The 1207-nt window shown below is 49.2% G+C and overlaps 2 protein-coding genes across 2 annotated transcripts in view; both read left to right on the top strand.

Moving 5' to 3' along the window:
• Positions 1-151, top strand: part of LOC123977926 (ras suppressor protein 1-like) — a 7779-nt gene extending 7628 nt beyond the window's left edge. The window contains exon 4 of the mRNA XM_046060990.1: positions 145-151. Within this exon, the coding sequence (XP_045916946.1) occupies positions 145-151 (7 nt within the window). The remainder of the gene's footprint in view (positions 1-144) is intronic.
• A 130-nt stretch (positions 152-281) lies between these two features.
• The window catches only part of rsu1 (Ras suppressor protein 1), a 78460-nt gene continuing 77534 nt past the window's right edge, over positions 282-1207 (top strand). Inside the window, exon 1 of the mRNA XM_046061076.1 lies at positions 282-481. Coding sequence (XP_045917032.1) covers positions 297-481 — 185 coding nt within the window. The 5' untranslated portion in view covers positions 282-296. The remainder of the gene's footprint in view (positions 482-1207) is intronic.

Here is a 1207-nt window from a genome sequence, read left to right as displayed (position 1 = left end):
ACACACAGTGATAAGTGATACAGTATCAGTATGCCCAGACCTCACCTGTCCTACACTCAGTCTCCTGGCAGCATTCAGGTCAGCCTGCTTGCTTTACTCTCCTCTTCCTTTTTCTGAGTCTCTCTCTTCCTCCGTTGGTTACAGACTGTAGATGAAGCGAGGGGAGAAACTGCAACCCGTAGAACCGGATGGAGGTGTGTCAGAGTCCTGTTGCTAATGATGATGAGCTGGTTGTCAGAGTCCGGGCTGCTGATGAGTGCTAACCACACTCTGTGCGATGTGTTAGTTAAAAAGCTATGAACATCTTGCAGAAGTGCTTGTGTGCGTGTGTAATTTCTCTGGCCTGTGTGTGTTTTCCAGCGGTGCCTGCTAACATCTCTGAGCTGAAGAACCTGGAGGTTCTAAACATGTTCAACAACCAGATTGATGAGCTGCCTACTCAGATCAGCAGCCTTCAGAAGCTGAAACACCTCAACCTCGGGTACGTCCCACTCTTCACTACTTTATATACACACACACACACACACACACACACACACACACACACACACACACACACACACACACACACACTCTCACACTCTCACACACACACACACTCCCTTTCTCAGTCTGCTGTAGGTAGTTAAGTTGCCTCTTGTTTATTTACTGCTGCCCTGAGGCCAGGCTTGTCTACTGTCTGATCATCCTCCTGTTTCCTGCACGTACGCATGCGTTCGTTCTACCTCTGTCGCTTGATTCCCTTTCACATCTCTGCAGGAGATGTCTGCAAGTCCGATTTTTTTTCAGCCAGGGCTCATTAGGGTTCGAGCATGAAACATGTGAGGTTTTCGTCGATGGGTGTGTCCGTGGCGTGGCGTCAAAGATCAACTCTTCGCCATGACACAGGAAGTTGTTGTAACTTCAGTTTACATGCTCACATCTGAACAAAACTTTACGTGCTTGATAACTGTCCTGCCCTGAACATATCTACACGCCAATATTATTTTATATTCATAGCGCCAAGTGCTATGTAGCGCCACAAAGGGGACACAGGAAGTGAGGTTTAACACCTTCATGCAGCGTCCGAAGCGCGTAGCAAATTCACAGCCGCACCGGCAGAGCTCCAGAATATACAATGCGGCCACCACACACCCCGATGCGCTACATGTACGAGGGCCCGCCCAGCGCTGCTTGCAGCTTTATTATGCCCGAGCACGAATCGTGC

Source organism: Micropterus dolomieu, linkage group LG01 (genome assembly GCF_021292245.1).
Source record: "Micropterus dolomieu isolate WLL.071019.BEF.003 ecotype Adirondacks linkage group LG01, ASM2129224v1, whole genome shotgun sequence".
NCBI lineage: Eukaryota > Metazoa > Chordata > Actinopteri > Centrarchiformes > Centrarchidae > Micropterus > Micropterus dolomieu.
This window is presented reverse-complemented; position numbering and strand designations above follow the sequence as displayed.